A 25126-nucleotide genomic window follows, 5' to 3' on the forward strand; every position below is an offset into this window, starting at 1 on the left:
GGAGGCCTCTCAACATGATTCCTCAAAGGACCTCACCCATTTGGGTGTGAAGGTTTTGGAATGGTGTTCATAAAGCAGCTGCCCTGTTATCATTGCACTGTAAACTGAGGCCATGGGAATGGTCTCCCTGTTGTGACCTGGGAGACAGGACACTCTGAGGAGTCTGGGCTGGGCCGAGCCAGGGGATCTTAGTGAGGGTTGTAGGGGTCTGCCAGCCCCAGGAGGAGCAGCCTCCTGCGGCCAGCACTCACGCCCGGGGTGGGAAATAAGACACTGTCACTGTCCCTTCCTGGGCCTGGGTCACCCACAGGTTTGAGAAGCTGGACATCACACCCAAGAGCGCCCAGAAACTGAAGCCGGTGCTGGAGAAGTGGCTACATGAAGCTGAACTCCGGAACCAGGAAGGCCAGCAGAACCTGATGGAGTTTGTGGGAGGCGAGCCCTCCAAGAAACGTAAGCGCCGCACCTCCTTCACCCCCCAGGCCATAGAGGCTCTCAATGCCTACTTTGAGAAGAACCCGCTGCCCACAGGCCAGGAGATCACCGAGATTGCAAAGGAGCTCAACTATGACCGGGAGGTCGTGCGGGTCTGGTTCTGCAACCGGCGCCAGACACTCAAGAACACCAGCAAGCTGAACGTCTTTCAGATCCCTTAGGGCTCAGCCCCAGCCCTGTGTCCCAGCACTTTGTACCTCCCTTGGGCATCCGGCTCCGGCTGCCACCCTGCAGCATCTGTCATTCTGCTGCCCGTGGCTGTGTTTGTCCTGGGTTGGGAGTCTCCACCGTGCGCCTCTGTGTCAGCTGCCTCCCTCCTCTTCCCCGTGTCGTCCGCATCCCATGGAGGGCAGTGGGCCCCACCTGAGACCTCCAGGTTTGGGGCTGGTCATGCCGAAGGAGGGGATTTGCCGTGTCACTTAAAGAAGCACTTTGCTGATGTGGGTTTGTGAAGGGTGAATTCTGGTTGGGAACCAGAGGCTCCCCATCTTTGGGACGGGGCTGTAGTCGCCTCTAGGACCACTGGCCATTAGCTCTTGTGTTTGATGGCACTCTCTCCATTGTCTCTTCTCTGTTCCTCTGTGTGAGTGTGGCAGGTACAGCAGCTCATCCAGTGGAACCACAGCCTCACCCACCTGCCCTCCGCCTGCAGTCACACTGTCCCCCGACAAAATCCAAGAGATCTTGTTCTGAAAAGTGTGATGTGATGTGCAGCTCAGAAAGTCAGATTCCATGTATGCCTCGACCTCACGGTCAGAAGGTTTCCACAGACCTGGGGCCAGAACACACGATCACTCCCATCTTTCCTTGGCTCCTATGTAGGGAAAATGGCACTAAAGCAAAATTCTTTCTTTCATACATCATGTCGGAAGAAATCAGCCGTGAACTCTAGCTGTCCTGGAGTTGACCTGGGTCTATAGCAGGTTGTGAAGTGAAAGTCACTCAGTTGTATCCAACTCTTTGCGACCCATGGACTGTACAGTCTGTGGGATTCTCCAGGCCAGAATACTGGAGTGGGTAGCCTTTCCCTTCTTCAAGGGATCTCCCCAACCCAGGGATCAAACCCAGGTCTCCTACATTGCAGACGGATTCTTTACCAGCTAAGCCAGCAGATTGGGAACTTGATAAATACGGTATCTCTCCCAGATTTTAATCTGATCTCTGTCCATGTCCATCTCCACATCAGAATGTTGTGGTTAAGAGAACTTGCAGCCTGGAAAATCCCCCTGCCCAGATAAGCAGGCACTCGGGGGAAAAAAAGAATGAGGAAAGGAATGCTAAGTCTCTCTTGCCCTCACACTCACCTCCCACCCAGTCCTGGGGTCTTCTCAGAAGCAGCAAATGAAACGACACCAGACAGGAAGGCCCTAGGAAAAGCCCACATCCATAAAGAGCTGACAGCAGCCTGGGAAGGTCCTTTGTGGAAGGTGACTTAACTAATTTCCTTTGTAACTTGCAGTCTTGGATACCAGAGGAGAAATCTAATTTTGTCCAGAATCTTAGACCATGTGTTTGTGTGAACAAGCCCCCTAGAGTGCTTCTGAGTTAAGAATACCTCTAGAGCAGGCTGGGTTTTGCCCTCAGAGAGGGTATCTGTGGTACACTGGAGCTTGGCATCTCATGCAAGATGTTCAGTGAGTTTCCCAGCCTCCCTGCGGCTGGGTATCCCCTGGAACTCAGTATGTGACTCGGGGAGGTCAGGAGGGCACTGGGAGGTTTGCTAGAGGCACCCAGCCTGCTATGTAGACTAGACTTAAAGGTCACACACAAGTCACAGGGGTCAGCCGCCCCCACCTTTCACAGCTCCTGTCCTTACAGAACCTGGTCTCTAGCCGCTGCCCTCCAACACCCCTCACACGATAAACCCTGAAGAAGTGACTGCTGTATGAGGGCATGTTACCAGCTCCTTGGGACACTGGTGCAGAGCCCAGCCTTGCTTCCTCTGGCAGACTGGGTTTCCTTTCCCACCTGAAGCTGGTGCGTCCCAGGCCTCTCAGGGCCACTGGGCCATTGTCTTGGTGGCCCTGCCAGTGAGAGGGCAGTTGTGTGTCAAATTGCCACATATGCGCACACACACCCCACACCACTGCATTCTGACCAACCAGACTTGCTCACGTGTGGTGGGGGATGAGGAAGCAGGTGGGAACCTCGCTTTGCCGCAGCCTCCCAGCAGAGAATACGTCTCCAAGGGTAAGGCTGCACGCTCAAGTTCAAGGTTATCCACCCGACTCAATGAGGTGACAGACTCACTTTAGAGGGGCACTTGAGAGAGGTGTTGTAAACAAGTTTTAAGTGAGAATCAAGTACCAGAGCTTGTGAAGGATTCAGTGACTTACAGTTCAATGAATTAGAGAGATACAGGTTTTTACCCTCAAGCCTTTGCATTCAGTTATGCTTTCTTTCTTGGGAGAGACAAGTGGGTCATGCCTGGTGCATACAGGAGTAGCATGTGATCCAGGGTGTGTCCACGGCAGTGGATATGCAGGAGGACACCATCTGTCCTGTGTCACGGCAGGAAAAAACTGCTCTAAATTAGGCCTGGACATGCTTTCTTAGCTCCTCCCGCATCTAAATCTGTCTTCTCAAGGCTGGGCTAGAACGAAAGCTTTTCTTCTGCTGGAATGATGGGTTGGTCTTTCAGAGAAACAAGCCCGGGGGGGAGGGGGGCCAGAGTGTTTGCAAGCTGAATTCCCCAGACAGGGGCTACAGGGTGTCCCTGAAGTACGCACACAGCAGAGCTCATCAACCTGATCTCTGCTCTTACTGCCCCACCATAGGGCCCCCTGGAAGCAGCTATGGCCCTGAGGTGGGGTTTTGTTTTGTTTATATCCTTGTTACGAGCAGCATCAGACTCTGAAGGGAGTTGATACTGATTTTGTTTTAAAAGCACCTTTCTGGTTACCAGCCAGAGCCCAGTGGCTCCTTTGCCATGGAAAGGCAGGCGAAAGGGCAGAAAAAGCTTCACTGTTTGCATGTGGTTTTGTTTTTGTTTCAAAGAGCAAAATGTTCTGTGGCTTAATGAATCGGCTGGGGCCTTTGACCCTGCACTAATCATGGCATTTTATCCAAGTGGGGTTCAGGGAGAGAACTCAGCCAAGTGGATTAAAGAACCTGTTTGAATTTGGAATGAGAGGCCCTGGCTTTTTTGTGTGTCCTTGGAAATTCAATCACCTTCCTATGCCTAGATTCCCTTCCTGTCTCACAGGCCAGGCTCTGACACCAAGGTTCTAACTGTTCCCGGACATGGACAAAGTCTGCTGAGAGCTGGAGTGAGGGGTGGGGGGAGGAGAGTGGGGGGAGGGGGCAAGCACTTGGTGTAGTTGTGTGGAATAAACAGTATTTTTTCTTTTGTACTGGTCTGCTTGTTTCTCTTTTACCTCTCAGAGTGATGTAAGAAAATCAGGGTCAGAGACCAGAGGATGAGCTGCCTTTGCTGGCAGAGCTTGTGGCCTGGAAAATCCCATTGCAAGAGGAAGAGGATCAGTGCCCTGGACTCCTACTTCCCTGCCATGATCTCCCTATGGGGTACAGGGTCAAGGGGATGTGACCTTTTTCTTTCCAGATCACCCCTGATACCTAGGACCCCAGAATTCCCTGCCAAGAGGGCAGCTGTTTGTCAGAAAGCTGGGTGGATAGAGCTTGGCTGTGCAGGCTGGATGCCTCTACATATGCACAAAGCCCTTTATGGCGTGAGGTGGAGCTGCGAGGGGGTTAAGAGGAGGCAGGCTGGGGGCCAGGACTGAGGCACATTCTAGCATAGAACTTCAGGGAGTCCTAAAAGTCCAAATTCAAACCTAGCCTTCTGGGTCATTATGAAGGTATGCTTATCGTGATGAGAGGCTAGAATAGTCACAAGTAGGTTGATTTATGCTTTTCCTGGAGAAGGGTATGGCAACCCACTCCAGTATTCATGCCTGGAGAATCCCGTGGATAGAGAGCCCGGCAGGCTACATTCCATAGGGTCACACAGAATCAGACCTGACTGAAGCAACTTAGCATGCACCCACATGCTTTATAAACATTTAGATATAGGTAAGACTGCTGATGGTGACTGCAGCCATGAAATTAAAAGACACTTACTCCTTGGAAGGAAAGTTATGACCAACCTAGATAGCATGTTAAAAAGCAGAGACATTACTTTGTCAACAAAGCTCCATCTGGTCAAGGCTATGGTTTTTCCAGTGGTCATGTATGGATGTGAGAGTTGGACTGTGAAGAAAGCTGAGCGCCGGAAAATTGATGCTTTTGAACTGTGGTGTTGGAGAAGACTCTTGAGAGTCCCTTGGACTGCAAGGAGATCCAACCAGTCCATCCCAAAGGAGATCAGTCCTGGGTGTTCATTGGAAGGACTGATGCTGAAGCTGAAACTCCAGTACTGCGGCCACCTCATGCGAAGAGTTGACTCATTGGAAAAGACCCTGATGCTTGGAGGGATTGGGGGCAGGAGGAGGAGGGGACGACAGAGGATGAGATGGCTGGATGGCATCACCGACTCGATGGGCATGAGTTTGAGTAATCTCCGGGAGTTGGTGATGGACAGGGAGGCCTGGCGTGCTGTGATTCATGGGGTCGCAAAGAGTCGGACACGACTGAGCGACTGAACTGAACTGAACTGAAGAGGATCTTCCTTTGTACTGTTTCCCAGGCCAAGAAATATTATGAGCAGGCCCCCCACACAAGTTCAGAACTGGGAAAGTATGGCTGTAAAAAGGGTCTCCCTCCTAGGAGTAGGGTTCATGCCATACCTCCCTGCAACTCTCCCTCCCCCCATCCCCCTGCCCCATCTTCTTGGTATTGATGAGGTCTGGGCTACATAATCTAAACTGGTGAGAACAAGGCATCACCTTTGATTCCACCCAGCCGGAATTCCTGAGTCAGGCACTGTGCTGGGTTCTAAATCATGCTTTACCATCCCTTCCCCACCCAAGGGACAAGAGATGTCTAAGATACTGATGTTAGGTTTGAGGATCAGAGGCACTTTACAGGACTTTGAAATAATGAGGCCAAAATGACACAGAAACCAGTACTTGTCTCTGTATAGATCTCACGATCCTAATACTGACGGTCCACACTAGGCTGTCACTCAGGACCCAGGCCAAGGGCACAAAACATTGCTTGATAAATAGCAGACAGATGACTGAATGCATTTTCTACCTACTTTTTCAAGGAAATCCTAAGAGCCGAGTCCCTGACTTCAAGCTACTGGGAGAAAGCAGGTTCAGAGGCTTCGGTAGTAGCACTACAAGGTTTAGACTGTGACTCACGGGAGTGAATGGAATCTGGGCAGCGACTGGCCCTGAATGCAGACAGGCATCTCCCAACAACTCCTGGCAGAAGCATCAGCGGAAGCTGTTATCTCTGGCTCAGACCAGTTGAGGGTATTTCCTGGCAACTTGCCCCAGAAGGCTTTAAAGGAAGAGGGGTGGGTGTGTGGAGGGACTGCAGTTTCTATTGTCGAGTTTGGGATGTTCCTCTGGGTTCCTGAACCCGTGTGTGTGTGTGTGTGTGTGTGTGTGTGTTCGGGATGTTCCTCTGGGTTCCTGAACCCGTGTGTGTGTGTGTGTGTGTGTGTGTGTGTGTGTGTTCGGGATGTTCCTCTGGGTTCCTGAACCCGTGTGTGTGTGTGTGTGTGTGTTCGGGATGTTCCTCTGGGTTCCTGAACCCGTGTGTGTGTGTGTGTGTGTGTGTGTGTGTGTGTGTGTTCGGGATGTTCCTCTGGGTTCCTGAACCCGTGTGTGTGTGTGTGTGTGTGTTCGGGATGTTCCTCTGGGTTCCTGAACCCGTGTGTGTGTGTGTGTGTGTGTGTGTGTGTGTGTGTGGCTTCCCCACATCAGCAAGCAATTCTCGGATACTAGCAGTGTATCCAAAAATTCAACTCAATTCTGACATTATCTACCCAGAGATGGCATCAGATTCCACAGGTAAAGGGCTCTGTCCCGAAAGACCACCCTTCACTTCAGATGCCTTTTCTCTCAACTGCAGGGGCCATCAAAGAAGCCAGACTGGGACTCAAAGTTTCTTCATATGGAATGTAGGAAGACATGAAGAGTTAAAACTAGATAGTTCCTGAAAAAGGCCAGCCCGGATAATGACCTCTTCCTGTACCTGGAGGAAAATGCCTGGTAATTGACTTGGGACCTCAGCAACAGTGACTGACTCTTAAATGGATGAGAAAGAAAGCCCAGGGGATGGATAGGTACGGATCCTCCAGAGAGCTTGAGCCCTCAAGCTTCTGACCCCTGGTGGCTCAGATCGTAAAGAATTTGCCTGCAGTGTGGGAGACCTGTGTTCGATTCCTGGGTCGGGAGGATCCCATGGAGAAGGAAATGGCAACCCACTCCAGTATTCTTGCCTGGAGAATTCCATGGACAGAGGAGCCTGGCGAGCTACAGTCCATGGGATCACAGAGTCAGACACAACTAAGCAACTAACACAGACAAGGAATTGAGGCACAGAGAATACGAGGCATCTACTCAGGGTTGCTTTGTTTGTGAGCAACAGAACTAGGCCTTAAATCAAGATGTGCTGTCTCTAAAGCCTGTGTGGTTAACTTTGTCCCATACAGGGTGGGACCTGGGGAGTGCTATCTATCCCAATCTTTTGGGTAGGATTTCCATGTTTCCACCCTCTAGGGTAGGTCTTGCTGTGTTCCATCTAAACAGTGTCTAGTTTCAGGACCTAGTCTAGGGAAATGAACCCTTTACAGTGGGCCCAATGGTTCAGAATACTAAATTTGGAGCTCTGGGCCACAGGTGTTCTGGTTAATTACTCAAATTTATTATGAGTAATGGCCTAATAGGAACCATGATTTTTGTTATGGGCACAAAAATTTTGATTTCTTGTTGGATGCTGCTGGATATCCAGAGGAACACCTGATGATCTTTTCTTGGAGGCAAAGCTTCCAGGACTGCCCCTGGAATTCCTGTTTCCAGGCCTGGCGTTCCAACTTCATGAGGAGAAGGAGAAAATGGGGAAAGTCCACTCCCTGGGGTAAAAGTGTTTACCCCTGAAATGTGACTCAGCTGGTAAAGAATCCACCTGCAATGCAGGAGACCTGGGTTTGATCCCTGGGTTGGGAACACCCCCTGGAGAAAGGAAAGGCTTACCCATTCCAGTTTTCTGGCCTGGAGAATTCCATGGACTGTGTAGTCCATGAATCACAAAGAGTTGGACACGACTGAGAGACTTTCAATTTATTTCACTTTCTGAAGGTCACAGAATTCCAGGGGTAAACATTGTCTTATGTCTTCTCCCCTCAGGTGGACCTGGGCTCAAGGACCAATTAGCTCAATGCTAATCTGTACTCCAGCTGGGATGGGGGGCGGGGGTGCCAAGCTTTAGGACTCACTTTTCATTTCACCTCTGTTTGTTTTAGAATGGCAAGGAGGACTTTCGTGAAGTCTTTGTTTTGGTTCAGAATTAAAACTTAACCTCAAACCTTTCCAAGAAATATATGTATTTCTTTTTTCTAAGTATTTCCCAGAGGACAGGGCTCCATGGGATTTCTGGATATGGCTATGTCTTCCAAATATCTAATATGGTTTTCTTCCAAATATTAATATAAATCTCTCTTGTTTTATTTTAATGTTTATTTATTTAGGCATGCGGGATTTTTATTTATTTATTTGGCTGCACTGGGTCTTCGTTGCTGTGCCAGGCTTTCTCTAGTTATGGAGAGTAGGGGCTACTTTTCATTGCAGTGCACAGGCTTCGCATTATAGTGGCTTCTCTTGTTCTGGAGCATAGGATCTAGGCATACAGGCTTCAGTAGTTGGAGCTCGAGGGCCCAAGAGTGCTGGCTCGGTAGTTGTGGAGCACAGGCTTAGTTGCTCCATGTCACGTGGAATCTTCCCAGACCAGGGATTGAACCCATGTCCCCTGCATAGGCAGGCGGATTCTCATCCACTGAACCACCAGGGAGGTCCCTCTTTGTTTTATTTTTCAATCTGTTCCCTTTGAGCTATTTTACTGTTGATAAATCATACTTCATCCAACATTCCTTCCTGGAAACAAGTTTTTGAAAATTCGATATTCTCCTCTCCACAGATTCAAACTTCATCTCTGAAAGGAAGAAAGGATGGAAAGTTTATTTTTTTTTTAAGGTTATAACTATCCATAGGGGTGTGGCACCATGGTTAGAGGCCCAGAGTGTAAGGTTAGTTAGTCAGACTTTACCACTGGGTGATCCTGGACAAGTCAATTAGTTTTTCTAAGCCTCAGTTTCCTTATCTATGAAATGAATCTAAAAGTAGTACCTTCCTTACAGGGGTGATGTTGGGAGGATGAAATGAGATAACCTACACAAAGCATCTAGTCAGGGCTTGGTACCTAGCAAGGGCTCAGTAAACAGTAGCCTGTCATTATTATTAGCTATTATTTGCTCTCTATCTGTACAGTTCCCAGGACTGTACCACCAGCAGGGAGGCATCACTGTAGGCAAAGGCCAGCTGAGAGAATTAGGGACTCGGACTGTAGTTCCTGGCTCAGATGCTAATTTATGTAATATTTGTTACATATTCAGGAATACATTTTTTGGTAAGTTATGAAAAATAATGATGAAACAATAACCCATGGAGCTACCATTCAACTTGTGTAAACTACTACCATGGGTTAAAGCTACTTTTGAGTTCCTCCCCTAGCCCACTTCCTTGCCTTTTCTTAGATGTGCTCCTGCTCAGTCATTTCAGTCGTGTCCGACTCTCTGCGACCCCATGGACCACAGCCCGCCAGGCTCCTCTGTCCATGGGATTCTCCAGGCAAGAATGCTGGAGTGGGTTGCCATTTCCATCTCCTGTGATAAAGTAGGAAGTGAGTGAAGTGAAGTCGCTCAGTCGTGTCCGACTCTTAGCGACCCCATGGACTGCAGCCTACCAGGCTCCTCCGTCCATGGGATTTTCCAGGCAAGAGTACTGGAGTGGGTTGTCATTTCCTTCTCCATCTTAGATGTGACCGTCTATTAGTAGAAAGAAAGCTGAGCACTGAAGAATTGATGCTTTTGAACTGTGGTGTTGGAGAGACTCTTGAGAGTCCCTTGGACTGCAAGGAGATCCAACCAGTCCATCCTAAAGATCAGTCCTGGGTGTTCATTGGAAGGACTGATGGTGAAGCTGAAACTCCAATACTTTGGCCACCTGATGTGAAGAACTGACTCATTGGAAAAGACTCTGATGCAGGGAAAGATTGAAGGCTGGAGGAGAAGGGGACAACAGAGGATGAGATGGTTGGATGGCATCACTGATGCAATGGACACGAATTTGAGTAGGCTCTGGGAGTTGGTAATGGACGGGGATGCCTGGTGTGCTGCAGTCCATGGGGTGGCAAAGAGTCAGACACGACTGAACAACTGAACTGATTAATAGAGTTGTGTTTATCATTTCACTCCTTTTAAAAGGAACACCTATGTATGTATAATCCCCTAAATGATATATCATTTAATTTTGCTGGGTTTTAAGCTTTATAAAGTGATGTTATACTGTATGAGCATTTCTGCCTTTCTCCCACAATTCTAAGACTAATTTATTCATGTATTTGCATATAGCTCTAATCATGTTCACTGCTGTATAATAATCTATTACACTCCAACTCATCCTTTCTCTTATTGGCAGACATTTGTTCTGTTTTGTTGCTATAAATAGTGCTGCCATGAACATTCTCATACAAGTTTCCTGGTGTGTGTAAGCGTTCTCTAGTGTATATATGAAGAGTGGAGTTGCTGAATCACAGAATAATTTTCAGGACAATTTCTAAAGAGGTCTGCAGAGAACACAGTTTCCATCCCTGGTAGGGAAACTAAGATCCCACATGCCATGTGCCCCCCAAAATTATAAAGCCCTGTTTATAAAGGATTTTGATTATGACACCTCTCTGAGTTCAAGACACCTTCCTTTACACACAAACAAATATTTTGAGATACAACTGGCTCAAGGAAAGAAAAAAATGTCTTGAACAGATATTAAATGTCTTGAGAATGAACAAAGACTTGGATGCTAGGCTTACTAAAGTAAGAAGATGGATAACACAGAGCCCTCAAAGATAGAAGACTCTAGTTGAAACTGGAAGCATGCTGTCAACTTCATCTCAACCTCTTTTCTTTCTCTTTCCTTTTTTAAATTCAATAAGCATTAAAAAAAAAAAAAAGCCCTATTGAATATAGGAAATATACTAGGAGATATTTAGAACACAAACCTGAAAAATATATATTCTCTTTTCTTTAGGTCATACTAGTGATAAAGGGGCTTCCCTGGTGGCTCAGATGGTAAAGCGTCTGCCTACAATGTGGGAGACCTGGGTTTGATCCCTGGGTCGGGAAGATCCTCTGGAGAAGGAAATGGCAACCCACTCCAGTACTCTTGACTGGAAAATCCCATGGACAGAGGAGCCCGGTAGGCTACAGTCCATGGGGTCGCAAAGAATCGGACACGACTGAGCGACTTCACTTCACTTCACTAGTGATAAAGGCATCTATCTACTTGTATCTATCTATCGCAAGGCATTGTACAAATTAAATACCTGAATACAGTAATGAACCAACACTTTCATACAGGCAATGTCTTGTAGTGAAAATTATAACTTTATGATAAAATTAACACATAATTTTACAATCCACTCTGAGATTGGCACCCCAATTTAGTTCTGGCGAATTTAAGGCTTCAGCCTCCTCTCCTTATTGGAAAAACGAAGGTCATTAATACTTACATTTAGAATTGTAAATCTAGTTACAATTGCTTTCAGGATTATTGATAATGTAAAAAAGTTCCTTGTATATAGTTGATGCTCAAGAAACAATGGACATTATTATTTAAACCTCAAAGGAGGAAGATGGAGCATGTGGAAGAAGATGGAGCACGTATGGTTTTACCCCCATTTTTCAAACATAAAAAAGCTATATCTTGGTAAGATCAAACGACTGACTATTCTGGTCACCAAGCCAGTAAATGAAGACGCCAGCACAAATCCTCATTTTCAGATCACCACCTTTTAAAAACCACAATACTTTCACCCATCTCATGCTTTCCTGTTGAAAGGCATTAAAGGAGAATTCGGAAGATAAAAAGACTATCCGGGTAAGTGGAACTTAAGTAGGTTCTTGACCCCAGGAGAGGTGAGTTTAAGGAGAGAGTATTTAGAAGCATACAAGCACTTGTTAGGAGTGTTTGGGTAACAAACAAGAGTCAGCCAGGGATGGGTGTAGGTCCAATAAGAATAGAGTTAGAGCTCCACCCACGCCTTATGGTTTTGACTAGCTACTTAGCGGACGCCAGAAGCCCGGGAACAACTAGGAAAGACGTTTAAACCCGGCCACCTGACGCACGCCCAGTCCTCTCCCAGATCGCCCAGTCCATCTCAGGAGGCGGAGAGCCGTGGCGTCGCTAGCCTATCATCATTGCCAAGGTCAGCGGAGTCGATTCTTAATTGGCTAATGTTAGGGTGACGTCACACTTGCCGCTCCGGCGAAGGAAGAGGACGCCATGATTGGTTGGCGCCGGGACGGCGGGCGGTGGAGGAGCCTGGCTAGTCTGGGTTTCAAACCGGTGCTGGGCTTTCTCCATCCATGTTTTGAGGCCGTGGGGGGCAGCGGAGGGCGGGGAGTCGGCTCAGTGGAAACCTGGATTTGGTTCTAAGAGCCGTGGAATTGAGAAGAAGTGACCGGAAGTGATCTTGGGACTGACCGGAAGCGAGGCCTGGAGGGGAAAGGGAGAGTGGTTCCCGGGAGGGAGGGGATTTCCAGCGGAAAGGGGCGGGGGAAAGGTGCGAAAGCGGCGTGGGAGTGCCGGCTAGGCAGCGGATCGCTGCTGCGGGTCTGTTTGGAAAATAGCGAGTGACCACCGCGAGCTCAAGGGGAGATCCCAAAGAGAGGGCGAGGAGTCCAGGGTTGCCTCTGGACAGTCTGGAAGAGTTAAACGAAAGGGCCCTCGCTCGGCTCCAGAGACCTGGGTGCGGGGGAGGGATTTTGGAAGTCGGGGTAGGCGAGAGTGAGGAGCCAAGGGTACGGGAGATTAGTTGTGTGGGAAGTGTGGGTGGGTTTGGGGGTGGCTTGGTGGGTGCTGCGTGGGAGATCTTGGTTTGGAGTTTTCTACAGTCTTGCAGTCTTGCCCCGGTTGGGTAGAATCACGCTACTCGCCTTTGTACAAGAAACTGTCTCCTGGGGCGAGGAAGGAGCCAGAATGGCCTGGGCTCTGAAGCTGCCTCTGGCCGATGAGGTGATTGAATCCGGGCTGGTGCAGGACTTTGATGCTAGTCTATCCGGGATCGGCCAGGAACTGGGTGCTGGTGCCTATAGCATGAGGTGAGTGAGATTTTCCCAGACCCTGCACCTTCTGAGTAACAAAGGCAGGATAGAGAATAACGGGGGAGGAAAAGAGGTGTGTTGAGTTAGAGAAGCTCTCCGCGGTTAGAGAAAAGGAACTTGTTTCTTTTTTGAGTGGGTGGGCATTGTGGTAGAAATGGAAAAAGAGATTATGGACAGTATCAAGAAGAATGGCTCTTGATTAGCAACCAAGTGAATGTTCAGTGTGGGTGATTTGGAGACTGGGGGGGTGTGTGTGTGTGTGTACGTATGTGTGGGTAGGTTGCACTGGACTTGTGTGAGTAAGAGGCCACACTGAACATGTGAGATGTTTAGGGAGTTGGGACTTAATGATAAATATTGGTTGACTGCTTTGGGGGACGAAATGTGAGGTCCTAAGTCCACACATCTATATCTTAACCAGCTTTCAGGCTTTACTCAGTTCTGGGGTTTCTGACTTTTGAAACACAAGCCGTGAAATGAAAAAGTGTCAACAAGAACTTTTAGATGCTTCTAGACCTTCATGTATCAAGCCAAATATTGATAATAAATAAAAATCTCCTGTGAAAGCAACATAACCTGCCATGTAATTTATTTGCATGCCTTAGCTACTTCATTCCCCCAATATAGTTTGTTTCATTTAAAAGATGTGCAAGAGCCATGTCTGGAAATGTTGAAACATCTGCTTCTTAATGTTTGATGGAATATTACTGGGTTTCCAAATGCATAATAAGGCTTAATCTCAGTAAGTGAGTCAAAGAGACTTTAGAATTTAGCATTTTTAATTAGGTTTATGAGTTTATAATGGGATTTTGCCTTTTATGGTGAAAGTGGGCAAATTTTGTATTCTGTTAGTGAGTGTCTTTGAGAGTTATAAAAGTGAACTTCCTTTCTTTAACCCTGCTAAGCCAAAGTGAACTTTCCTCACTGAAGTAAAATTGAGTTAGAATATAATACTTCATTTTCAGGAATCTTTGCTTATAGTTAGAATAGTAAAGGCCATCCTTTAATGCATATTTTAGTAATTTTCAGGGAAATTTGAGTTCTGTCATGCAGTGCTCTTAGCCTTGAGAAATTTAACTTTAATTTTGTCAGTTCTTATTTAAATAAGTCTTACCATTAAAATAGGGATTAACCTGGTCTGCAAGTAAATGTCCTGACCCTGAGTGTCAGTACTGACATAATATTTGACAATTTATGGTGGTGTTCATATAAAGATTACGACCACAAAAAGTTAAGTTGTGTCTAGGTTATCACAGTTATGGATGGAGATAATTGAATATAGCTGTACTTGGTATAAAAATAGTTTAACATCATTAGCAAACATTTGGGTATCAACTGTGTGCTCTCTCTACCATGTGACCTTACCTTACATTTATGAATGCTTTCCTATTCATATCCTGAGTGGTCCTCACATGTATTAGTAGAATGCCTTGTATATTTACATGTTTGGAATTTTTTTCCAACATTAAGTCCACAATGGTTTTCAAACATCACTTTGTTTTTTCTCAATAGCGTAATGCGTAAAAATTTTTTTCAAGTATTTTTTTCTTTGTCCTCTTTCACCTTCCTCCTTTTCATGCACTTTGCTATTGTCATGCTTCTCTTTTCTCTTACACACATTTAATCATTTGCGTTAATTTGTGTTAAATAGATATTAGTTCTCAAACTATAGTATTTATGAGAGTCATCTGGAAACATAAAAAATAGTTTCCAGCATCCCATCTTTGGTGATTGACTGGGGCACAGACTAAAAAGCTGATTTTTTAAAAGCAAGTTCTTCGGTGATTTTGATGCAAATAATCCACGGACCACATTTTGAGAAACACTGATTGGAGGAGATTTTATACTCAAAGACAATAATTCTTTGCTCTCCATTTTTCTTGTTTTAACTAAACCTGTGATTGCTTTTTCTAAACCTTTGTTAGGGAAATGTTCTCTCTCACAGCAATTTTTAAAACAATTTTTATGTGTTTATTTATTTTGGCTGCTCTGGGTCTTTGTTGCCGTGTGAGGGTTTTTGGTATTATAGTTGGGGTGAGCGGGGCCTCCTCTCTAGTAGCAGTGCGCTGGCATCTGTTGACGGTGGCTTCTCTTGATGCAGAACTTGGGCCCTAGGGCATTGCAGGCCTCAGTAGTTTAGAGGGCAGGCCTGGTAGTTGTGGCCCATGGTCCCGGCTACCCCAGGGCACGTGGGATTCCCCTGGACCAGGAATCGAATCTGTGTCCCCTGCAGTGCCGGGTGGCCCGCCAACCACTGGACTGCCAGGGAAGTCCCAACAGCAGTTTGTTTTGTAAAATATTTTCCTAACGTATTTGTTTTACCCTGATTTGCTTATTTCTACTGCATCTTAAAATGGTTTCATTTATACCTCTGTTGGTTTATATTTTATAAATGATTTACCTTAGTTGGATGTTTTGTTTCTTCATCTGCCATTGCATTCATTAACTGTATTATTTTCATAAGTGGTCCTTTAATAGTCTCTATATTTTTTCCTTACGTCTTAATACATGGCACACACTTTATAATTAAAATAAAATTCCCCGAAAACATGCTGAATAAAAGAAGCCAGTCACAAAAGACTACATATGATCCTATTTCTTAGGAATGTCTAGAATTGGCAAATCTCTAGGGACAGAAAGTAGATTAGTGGTTGACTAGATAGTGAAGGACAGGGAAGCCTGGTGTCCAGGGGGTCACACTGAATAATATATCTTTGTATCAGTTTACTTATCCATTCACCTACTGAAGGGCATCTTGGTTGCTTCCAAGCTTAGGCATTAGGAATAAAGCTGTTATAAACATCTGTGTACAGATGGTTTTCATCTTCTTTGGGCAGATACCAAGGAATGCCATTGCTGGATCATATGGTATGAGTATGTTTAGTTTCATAAAAAGCTGCCAAACTATCCTCCATGGTGGCTGTACCATTTTGATTCCTATCAGAAATGAGAGAGTTCTGGTATTACTCCACATCTTGTCAGAATTTGGTGGTGTCATTGTTCTGGATTTTGGCCATCCTAAAAGGTGTATAGTGTATACTTAACTTTTTTAAGATCTGCCAAGCTGTTTTACACAACAGCTGAACCATTTTATATTCTCACCAACAATGTACAAGGGGTCATATTTCTCTGCATCCTCATCAATACCTGTTTTCTGTGTTTTAAAGTCATCCCAGTGAGTGTGAACTAGGATCTGATATTATTTGTTCTACGTTCCCTTGATGACCATGATGCTGAACACTTTTCATGCATTTGTTGGCCATTCATGTGTCTTCTTTGGAAAAGGGTCTGTTTGAGTCCTTTGTGAAAATGAAAGTCGCTCAGTCGTGTCTGACTCTTTGCAGCCCTATGCGCTATACAGTCTATGGAATTCTCCAGGCCAGAATACTGGAGTGGGTAGCTTTTCCCTTCTGTAGAGGATTGTCTCAACCCAGGGATCAAATCCAGGTCTCCCGCATTGCAGGCGGATTCTTACCAGCTGAGCCACAAGGAAAGCCCATTTGAGTCCTTTGCCCAGTTTTAAATTGGGTTGTTTTCACATTGTTGAGTCGAAGAGTTCTTTATGTATTCTGGTTACTAGATCATTAGGCTTCCCGGGTGGCTCAGTAGTAAGGAATCCACCTCCTATTGCAGGAGATGTGGATTCGATCCCTGGGTGGGGAAGATGCCCCGGAGAAGGAAATGGCAACCCACTCCAGTATTCTTGTCTGGAAAATCCCATGGGCAGAAGAACCTGGCAGGCTACTGTCGATGGGGTCACAGGAGAGTCAGGCATGACTTAAGGACTAAACAGCAGCAACAACAAGATCATTATTACATAATGTGGTTTGTAGATACTTTCTCCAGTTCTGCATGTTGTCTTTCACATTCTTGACAATGTCCTTTGATTCACAAAAGTATGTAATTTTAAAAAAAATATTTGTTATTTTATTTGGCTGTGCTGGGTCTTACTTGCAGTATGCAAACTCTTAGTTGTAGGAAGTGGGATCTAGTTCCCTGAGCAGGGATTGAACCTGGACCCCTGCATTGGGGATCCAGATTCTTAGTCATTGGACCATCAGGGGAGTCCCCAGCAGTGTTTAATTTTTATGAAGTCCAATTTATGCTTTTTGTTGCTTTGTGCTTTTGATGTCAGCTCTTAAGAATCTTGCTAAATTCAAGTTGTGGCCATTTACACTGTGGTTTCTTCTAAGAGTTTATAGTTTAAGCTCTTATGTTAGGTTGTTTATCTATTTTGAGTTAATCTTTTAATTTAAAGCGAGATAGGGGTCCAGCTTCATTTGTTTGTATTTAGATAGCCAGCTGTCCCAGCTATTTGTTCGTTTCCATTGAATGTTCTTTGTAGTCCCATTGAAAATCAAGTGGCCATACTTGTAAGGATTTGTGAACTCGATTCTGTTCCATTGGTTGACATATCTTTTTGCCAGTACCACACTATTTTGATTACTGTAGCTTTGTAAAAAAAGCTCTGAAATTGGGAAATGTGATTCCTCTTATTTTTTCTTTTCCATTATTGTTTTTTGCTATTCAGGGCCCCTGGTAGTTCCATACAAATTTGAAGGTAAGCCTTTCTGTTTCTGCAAAACAGGCCATTGGAATTTTGATAGGGATTTCATTAAATCTGTAGATAACTTTGGGAGTATTGCTATCTTAATAATACCAAGTGTATCAATTCAGAAACATGGGGTGTCTTTCCATTTATTTGAGTCATCTTTAATTTCTTTAAGCAGTATTTTGTAGTTTTCAATGTATAAATATTTCACATGCTTGGTTAAATTTATTCCTACAGATTTTATTCTTTTAGAGGTTGTTATGTGCTCAGTTGCTCAGCTGTGTGTGATTCTTTGTGGCCCTATGGACTGTAGCCCACCAGACTCCTCTGTCCATGGAATTTTCCAGGCAAGAACACTGGAGCATTTCCTACTCCAGGGGATCTTCCTGACTCAGGGACTCGAACCCACATCCCTTGTATCTCATACACTGGCAGGCAGATTCTTTACCACTAGCACCACCTGGGAAGCCCTGGAGGTTATTGGGACTGCTTTTTTTTCACTTAGCACAGTGACTTCAAGGTTTTTTTCCATGTTTCATGAAAGGATGTTGAATTTTGGTCCTGTGCCTTTTCTATCAAAATGATCATACAGGGTATTACATTGTGATTTCCTTGTCTGAGCTATCCTTACACTTCTGAGATACATCTCACTTGGTCATAGTTTAGAATCATTTTAATGTACTATTGGATTCAGTTTGGTAGTACTTTGTTGGGGATTTTTGTGTCTTTATTCATAAGGGATATTGGTCTATACTGTTCTGTATCATTTTCTGGCTTTTGGTATCACAGAATGTTAGGAAGTGTTCCTCCCCTCTTTTGGGGAAGAATTTGAGTTAGAATGGTGTTAGGGACTTTCCTGTTGGTACTGTGGATAAAAATCGCCTGCCATTGCAGGGGACATGGGTTCAATCCCTGGTCTGGGAAGGTTTCACAAGCCATGGAGCAACTAAGTCCATGTGCCACATGTACTGAGCCCATGTTCTAGAGCTCACAAGTTGCAACTGTCAATACTGAAGCCTGCACACCTAGAGTCTGCTCCACAACAAGAGAAGACACTGCAGTGAGAAGCCTATTCATCTCTAGAAAGAGTAGCCCCTACTCACTGCAACTGTGTCTTTGTATGCTTTGTAATTTAAAACAATGGAAATGCAGTTGATTTATAATATTGTGTTTGTTTCTGATGTGCATCAAAATGATTCAGTTATTTTTATATATATATTTTAGATTATTTTCTATTATAGGTTATTATAATATATTGAATATCGTTCCCTGTGTAATACAGTAAATCTTTGTTGTTTATCTATTTTATGTATAGTTTGTATCTGTTAATTGCATACTCCTTTTTTATCCCTCCTTCCTCCCTTTCCCCTTTGGTACCTAAAGTTTGTTTTCTTAGTCTATTTTGTATATAGATTTATTTGTATTATTTTTTAGATTCCACATATAAGTGATAGCATATAATATTTGTCTTTGACTTATTTCACTTAGTATAATATTCTACAGGTTCATCCATGTTGCTGCAAATGGCAGTATTTCATTCTTTTTTATGTCTGGGTAATATTCCATTCATAAGGGATTTGATTTAGGTCATACCTGAGTGGTCTAGTGGTTATCCCTACCTTCTTCAGTTTAAGTCTGAATTTGGCAATAAGGAGTTTATGATCTGAGCCACAGTCAGCTCACAGTCTTGTTTTTGCTGACTGACTGTATAGAGCTTCTCCATCTTTGGCTGCAAAGAATATAATCAATCTGATTTCGGTGTTGACCATCTGGTGATGTCCATGTGTAGAATCTTCTCTTGTGTTGTTGGAAGAGGGTGTTTGCTATGACCAGTGCGTTCTCTTGGCAAAACTCTATTAGCCTTTGCCCTGCTTCATTTCATACTCCAAGGCTAAATTTGCCTGTTACTCCAGGTGTTTCTTGACTTCCTACTTTTGCATTCCAGTCCCCTATAATGAGAAGGACATCTTTTTTGGGTGTTAGTTCTAAAAGGTCTTGTAGGTCTTCATAGAAACGTTCAACTTCGGCTTCTTCAGCGTTACTGGTTGGGGCATAGGCTTAGATTACCGTGATATTGAATGGTTTGCCTTGGAAACGAACAGAGATCATTCTGTTGTTTTTGAGATTGCATCCAAGTACTGCATTTGGGACTCTTTTGTTGACTATGATGGCTACTCCATTTCTTGTAAGGGATTCCTGCCCACAGTAGTAGATATAATGGTCGTCTGAGTTAAATTCACCTATTCCAGTCCATTTTAGTTCACTGATTCCTAGAATGTCGACTTTCACTCTTGCCATCTCCTGTTTGACCACTTCCAATTTGCCTTGATTCATGGACCTAACATTCCAGGTTCCTATGCAATATCTGGGGCAGGAGGAGAAGGGGACGACAGAGGATGAGTTGGCTGGATGGCATCACCGACTCGATGGGCATGAGTTTGAGTAAACTCCGGGAGTTGGTGATGGACAGGGAGGTCTGGCATGCTGCGATTCATGGGGTCGCAAAGAGTCAGACACAACTGAGCGACTGAACTGAATATTCCATTACTATATATATGTGTGTATATATATATATAATATTCCATTGTTTTTAATATATTATATATATATATATATGTGCTATATATATATCACATCCTCTCAAACCAATCAATCATCTGTTGGTTGGTACTTGAGTTCTTACCATATCTTGGCTTTTGTAAAAACAGTGCTGCTATGAAAATTGAGGTACGTGTGCTTTTTTGAATTAAAGTTTTTTTCTTTTCTGGATATATGTCCAGGAGTGGGATTGCTGGATCTTATGATAGTTCTATTTTTAGTTTTTTGAGAAAACTCCATGCTCTTTTTCATGGTGGTAGCACCAGCTTGCATTCCCACCAACGGTGTAGGAGGGTTCCTTTTCCTCCACACCGTCTCCAGCATTTATTGTTTATAGACTTTTTGATGACAGCCATTCTGACTGGTGAGTGGTGATACCTCATTGTGGTTTTGATTTTCATACTTCTCATAACTAGCAATGTTGAGCATTTTTTCATGTGCCTGTATGCTTTGTAATTTTTTGTTGAGAACTGGACATTTTGAATATTATAATGTGGTAACTCTGGAAATCAGATTCTGCTCCCTCCCTAGAGATTACTGTTGTTACTGAATGAAAGCTGCAATTGTCTATTTGTTTAGTGACTTTTCTAAACTTTTTTTGTAGAGAGTATATTCATTGCTATTATAGTCACTGAAGTCTCTTCTGTTATGTCATTATGTCCACCCTGTCAGTGACTTGACAAAGATTTCCTTAAATGCCTGGATCCAATAAGAAGAGAAAAGGGGGGGAAAAAGAGTGTTCTCTTTCTTTAAATCTCTTTGTCTCATTTTGCTTGGGAAGCCACTTCAGCCATGGGGGCTGAAACAGTGGTGAGCCTCTTTGCCAGCTCCTCAGCAATCAAAAACAGTGATCAAGACACAAAACTCTGGGAGTTCTTTCGTGGCCTAGTAGTTAAGATTCTGAGGTTTCTCTGCCATGGCCCAGGTTCAATCCCTGACTGGTGAAATAAGATCTTGCAAGCTGAGCAGTGTGGCAAAAAGGAAAAAAAAAAAGACACATAACTTTGAATTTTGGAGACAAGATCTGTATTGCATATTCTAGCACCAGCAAGCTACAGTAGGATCTTGGGCTATTTATTGTTCCCACTGCTTCCTGCCCTGGGACTGGGTGCTGAAAAATGATAGGTGCCATGCCAAATGCTGAAATTAACTAAAATTTACCAGCCTCTTTCTTTATCAAGCACTCCCTTGGATGCTGAAAGTGTTGACTAGATTCCAGAGTTTCAAAATAATTGCTTCAGGCATTTCTTGCCAGCTCAATAGTTCTTTTGGTGAAAGACCAATTCCTAGAGCTTCCTACTCTGCTATCTTCCATGACCCCTGTCCTTAATCTACAATAGCCTTTTAATTGGTTCAACTCTGTTTCTGACTCTGCACTCACCACCATCCCCCCACCTAATCTGTTCTCTACACTGAAACCTTTGTGTGCGGGTATTTTGTTCATTTAAATAAAAAGTAATTTCAGACTTGTGAAAGATTTGCAAAAACAGTACCAAGAATTTGTGCATACCCTTCACCCAGATTTCTTAAATGTTAACATTTACTAAATTTGCTTTATCTTTCTCTATCTTTCTTCACACACCTACAGTTATTTTTTTCTGAACTGTTCAAGTTGCAGATATGATGCCCTTTAACACCTAAATACTTCAATGTGTCATCTTTTGAAACAAGAAATTCTCTTACATAACCACAGTACAATGATCAAAATCAGGAACCTGACTCTGACACAATGCTATCATCTACCTATGAAACGTTTTCACATTTTGCCAGTTGTCTCAGTAATGTCCTTTATAACAGAGAAATATCCAAGATTATGTGTTGATTCAGTTGCTCATTTAATCTAGAATGGCTCCAGTCTTTCTTTGTATTTTCATGGCACTGGCAATTTGATGAATACAAGCCAGTTATTTTGTAGAATATTCCTCAATTTAGGTTTGTTGTTTCCTTATGATTAAATTCAGTTTATACACTTTGTTGTTTAGTTGCTGAATCATGTCTGACTCTTTTGTAACCCCATCCCGCCAGGCTACTCTGTCCATCGGATTTTGCAGGCAGGAATACTGGAGTGAGTTGCTGTTTCCTCCTCTAGGGGATCTTCCCGATTCAGGGTTCGAACCTGAGTCTCCTGCATTGGCAAACAGATTCTTTACCACTGAGCCACCAGGGAAGCCCTCAGTTTATGCACTGTTGGGTAGTAATACCTAAGTAGTGATGCTGAGTTCTCTCTGCATCACGTTACATTGTTGTTTTTTAGTTGCTAAGTTATGTTTGACTCTTCCATGACCTGGTGGAGGATAGCCCACCAGGCTCCTCTCTGTCCATGGAATTTCCCAGGCAAGAACACTAGACTGGGTTGTCATTTTCTTCTCCAGGGGATCTTCCCAGGGATCAATCCGTGTCTCCTGCATTGGCAGGCAGATTCTTTACCACCGAGCCCCACCTGGGAAGCCCCATCATATTACATAGCACATGCTTGATTCTATTACTGGAAGTGTCAACTTCGGCCATCTCGTGAAGGTGATGTATACCTCTTTTCTTTTTGGATATTTATTGTCTTTCGTAATTGATAAATATCTTGTGGGAAGATACATTGAGACTATGTAAATATCCTGTTATTTTTCAAACTTTTACCTATCAATTTTAGTGCTTATTCTTGCCTTAATCAGCTATCGTTATGATGGTTGCTAATAGATGATTTTCTAACTGTGCCTTTTCTTCTAAATTTGTTCATTGGCTTTGCACTGTATGGAAGAGCTTTTCCACATACACGTACCCCTGTGTTCATAGAAGCACTATTTACAATAGCCAAGACATGGACACAACTTAAATGTCTGACAGGTGAATGGATAAAGAAGATGTGGTATGTATGTGCACAATGAAATATTACTCAGCCATAAAAAAAATGAAATAATGTCATTTGCAGCAACATGGATGGACCTAGAGATTATCATACTAAGCAAAATAAGTCAGAAAGAGAAAAATACCACATGATACCATTTATATGTAGAATCCAAAATATGACACAGATGAACGTATCTACAAAACAGAGGCAGATGCACAGAGAGCAAACTTGTGGTTGCCAAGGGGGAAGAGGCAGGGGGAGGGGAGTGCTAGGAGTTTGGGGTTAGCAGATACAAACTGTTACATATGATGGGTGAGCAACAAGGTCCTACAGTATATATAGCACAGGGAACTGTCGTCAATATCCTGTGATAAACCATAATAGAAAAGAATATGAAAAAATATATATATATCTGAATCACTTTTTTAAAGAACGAACTTTTACTTCTTATTTTTATCAATGTAGCCTCATTACTTAATAGATTGTAATTGTTTATTAATACTATCACTATATATTTTGATCAGTTCCGGATTTGGCTGGAGGAACCCCTTCAAGTTGGCTCCACATAGCAGCCTTTTAAAATGAAAGTCTTGTTAATGCCTTTTGTCCTAACGTAACTATTGATAGCACCCTCCTTCACTCACCCAAGTGTCCCTGTTTGAATGACAAATTATATGATTGTCTTACTTGAAATGTAGATCAGATTGTGCTACTTTTCTCCTAAAAACTCTCCAGTGATTTTGCATCCCACTTTGAATAGAAGGTTCAGTTCTGGCACTGTTCCACATGTGGTGCCTCTGTATCTTGTACATATCAACTCTTCCCCTTGCTGCTGACCCCAGCCACATCTAGCCTTCTTACAGTCCCTCAAATGCACAGTCCCTCAAATGCTATGCACACTCCCACCTCAGGGCCTTTTGTATCTGCTGTAACTCCTCCTAAGACTTCTACATTCCTCACTTCCTTTAGGTTTCTGCCTAAATGTCACTTTATCAGAGAGGCCATCTCTCACTACCTTCAAAGAACATAGCAGGCACCTCCTTCCTCTCACCAGCACTCTGCCTTCACTAGTCTTCTTTGTCTTTTCCCCAATATCTGATGAGTTATTCATTTGCTTACCTCTTTCCCCAACTAGAATAAATGCTCCTTGAAAGCAGACTGTCTTCTGATTTCTACTGTATCCCTACTACCTTAGAAGAGTGACTAAAAAACTAGCTGCTAATCTGTTGAGTGAATGTACTGAACACACTCTTTTTTGTTTCAAAGGCAAGTTCAGTTCAGTTGCTCAGTTGTGTCCGACTCTTTGAGACCCCATGGACTGCAGCACGCCAGGCCTCCCTGTCCATCACCAACCCCCAGAGTTTACCCAAACTCATGTCCATTGAGTCGGTGATGCCATCCAACCATCTCATCCTCTTTCGGCCCCTTCTCCTCCTGCCTGCAATCCCTTCCAGCATCAGGGTCTTTTCAAATGAGTCAGCTCTTCGCATCAGGTGGCCAAAGCACTGAAGTTTTAGCTTCAACGTCAGTCCTTCCAATGAACACCCAGGACTGATCTCTTATAGGATGGACTGGTTGGATCTCCTTGCAGTCTAAGGGACTCTCAAGAGTCTTCTCCAACACCACAGTTCCAAAAGCATCAATTCTTTGGCACTCAGCTTTCTTTATAGTCCAATTCTCACATCCATACATGACTGCTGGAAAAACCATAGCCTTGACTAGATGGACCTTTGTTGGCAAAGTAATGTCTGCTTTTTAATATGCTGTCTAGGTTGATCATAACTTCCTTTTGGTCATAACTTTCCTTCCAAGGAGCAAGCGTCTTCAAATTTCATGACTGCCGTCACCATCTGCAGTGATTTTGGAGCCCCCAAAAATAAAGTCAGCCACTGTTTCCCCATCTATTTGCCATGAAGTGATGGGACCAGATGCCATGATCTTAGTTTTCTGAATGTTTAGCTTTAAGCCAACTTTTTCACTCTCCTCTTTCACTTTCATCAAGAGGCTCTTTAGTTCTTCACTTTCTGCCATAAGGGTGGTGTCATCTGCATATCTGAGGTTATTGATATTATGTGAGGCCACTGTTTCTCTCCATTGACACTAATTTTTGTTCTTTTTTGTTGTGCTGCTTTTCCAGTACTGTTTATTTTCACTTTTTTCCCCTTTAGCTGTCTTCTAAATCTTCATCTCTTTGTCTTAAGTGTTGATCCCACTCCTTTCCCCTTCATTCTGAGTCTCTTATGATGGATAGTGTATTTAGACGAAATCTCTCAATTTATTACAAAATTTATCCACTACTTTTTAAAAAACGACCTCACTGTAAAAGTGTAAAGAAATGACTAAGCATGTT

The 25126-nt window shown here is 43.9% G+C and overlaps 2 protein-coding genes across 19 annotated transcripts in view; both read left to right on the forward strand.

The window, feature by feature from the left end:
• The window catches only part of POU6F1 (POU class 6 homeobox 1), a 29100-nt gene extending 25481 nt beyond the window's left edge, over positions 1 to 3619 (forward strand). For all 17 annotated transcript variants that reach the window (XM_043884158.1, XM_043884079.1, XM_043884073.1 and 14 more), the window contains one exon: positions 311 to 3619. In XM_043884158.1, coding sequence (XP_043740093.1) covers positions 311 to 656 — 346 coding nt within the window. In that variant the 3' untranslated portion in view covers positions 657 to 3619. The remainder of the gene's footprint in view (positions 1 to 310) is intronic.
• Positions 3620 to 11935: 8316 nt separating this feature from the next.
• TFCP2 (transcription factor CP2) overlaps positions 11936 to 25126 on the forward strand; it is a 49530-nt gene continuing 36339 nt past the window's right edge. The window contains exon 1 of one of the 2 annotated variants that reach the window (XM_043884195.1): positions 11936 to 12781. In XM_043884195.1, coding sequence (XP_043740130.1) covers positions 12660 to 12781 — 122 coding nt within the window. In that variant the 5' untranslated portion in view covers positions 11936 to 12659. The remainder of the gene's footprint in view (positions 12782 to 25126) is intronic. The other variant, XM_043884203.1, reaches the window with a different exon arrangement.

Source organism: Cervus elaphus, chromosome 3 (assembly GCF_910594005.1).
Source record: "Cervus elaphus chromosome 3, mCerEla1.1, whole genome shotgun sequence".
Taxonomy (NCBI): domain Eukaryota; kingdom Metazoa; phylum Chordata; class Mammalia; order Artiodactyla; family Cervidae; genus Cervus; species Cervus elaphus.